We start from the raw sequence: 1,566 nt of genomic DNA, 5'->3' as shown, positions 1-1,566 counted from the left end.
AGAGAGAGAGAGAGAGAGAGAGAGAGAGAGAGAGAGAGAGAGAGAGAGAGAGAAAGAAAGAGAGAGAAAGAGAGAGAGAGACAGCAAGAGAGAGAGAGACAGAGACAGAGAGAGAGAAAGAGAGGGGGGGAGATAGAAACATAGATAGGTACATAGAGACTGGTCAGCTGGATGTACTGTACATCTACAGGGTGGTTCTAGATGTGTTTGAAATGCCTGTTGTTTGGTTCCCACCTTCTGCTAAAAATGAGGATGAAAAGTATTTAAACTTTGATGCAGGGTGGTGGAGTGAGCACTCAAAGTCATGTGACAGGAAGTAGGAATGCAATTTATTGAGAGGGTCGATAACAAATTACGGTAAAGGGATTGTGGTAGGTCTGAAACACACAACAAAAAACATAAAATGAAATGAGGACTTAGAAGGGGGGAGGAAAAGAGAAGGGGGAAGTGAAGATAACTCACCATTTCTACTGAGGTGCCCTTCTCTCCATTGGACGCAGGATGTTTGGTCTTGTTTTTCCTTGGGACACGAAGTAACAGTAATTACTACTATGTTATTATTAACCCTGTATCTGCTGAGTTTCACTCAGAACTGAGAAGTAAACATTCCTTCATGGTTGAGCACATTTCCACACGTTACTATAGGTGCTCTGGGAACGTTCTGTAACCATGGGGAACTGTTGATTTCAGTTCAGCGAAGATGAAGGAGAGGAGATGCACATGTGCACCTACAGTACACACGTGCAGAGTCCACTTAGTACCATTGAGATGCCCCAGGGACTCAGGGGTCTCTCTCTTCAGCCCACGACACATCACCCCTCTCTAGACACCTCTCAGCTCTGTCTACCCCTGGGGAACCATGGGCAGGTGTCTAAGCCTCCACCTCCCACAGGACTGTCACACTATAACAACACATTGGAGGCAGGAGTTCGGCACAAGAAAAATAAATGGTTTACCAAACTAAAAAGAGTAAAGAGGAGCCTTTTTTCCAGACAGTTTGTGGCAACATCAACATATTTATTTTATTGGTTACATTTACAGATTCCTTAACGTTAAGTTTAACATTGAGCTACAGTACGTCTCTATGTCTGGTCACAGTGCATATCTCCTGGCAACAAAGCCACTGAGGGTTGAGTCTCATTAGTCCCTGAAGGTTCTGTAAGAACCACACCGTACTGTGTTCCATTGCTTTTGTCTAGCGAGAGGGAGCCCTGTTCCCTAGACTGTGGATGTGCCCTGCCCTCTCCACTGTCCTAGGAAGAGCATTTCATCTGATCTGACAATACAAGCCATTAACATTCATCACACATTCTCTTCTCTGGACGCACAGAGGGTGGGATGGGTGAGAATGAGGAAAGGGAGGGAGGAGGGACAGACATTGTGAGATGGGAGAGGGGGAGAGATAAATAAAAGAGGAGATTAGGAAGAGGTAGAGAGTGGGATAAGAGAGAGAGGAAAAGTGATTTGGAGAAAGTGAGAGAGAGAGAGCGAGAAAGAGAGCGAGAGAGAGAGAGACAGAGACAGAGACAGAGAGAGAGAGAGCGAGAAAGAGAGCGAGTGAGAGAG

The 1,566-nt window shown here is 45.5% G+C and overlaps 1 protein-coding gene across 1 annotated transcript in view; it reads right to left on the bottom strand.

Moving 5' to 3' along the window:
* LOC111976442 (uncharacterized) overlaps window positions 1-1,566 on the bottom strand; it is an 89,430-nt gene that overhangs the window by 18,794 nt on the left and 69,070 nt on the right. The window contains exon 3 of the mRNA XM_024005272.2: window positions 463-520. Coding sequence (XP_023861040.1) covers window positions 463-520 — 58 coding nt within the window. The remainder of the gene's footprint in view (window positions 1-462; window positions 521-1,566) is intronic.

The sequence above is a fragment of the Salvelinus sp. IW2-2015 genome, linkage group LG17 (genome assembly GCF_002910315.2).
Source record: "Salvelinus sp. IW2-2015 linkage group LG17, ASM291031v2, whole genome shotgun sequence".
Classification (NCBI taxonomy): domain Eukaryota; kingdom Metazoa; phylum Chordata; class Actinopteri; order Salmoniformes; family Salmonidae; genus Salvelinus; species Salvelinus sp. IW2-2015.
Note: the sequence above shows the minus strand (reverse complement) of the source record. Positions and strands in the feature narration are given on the sequence as shown.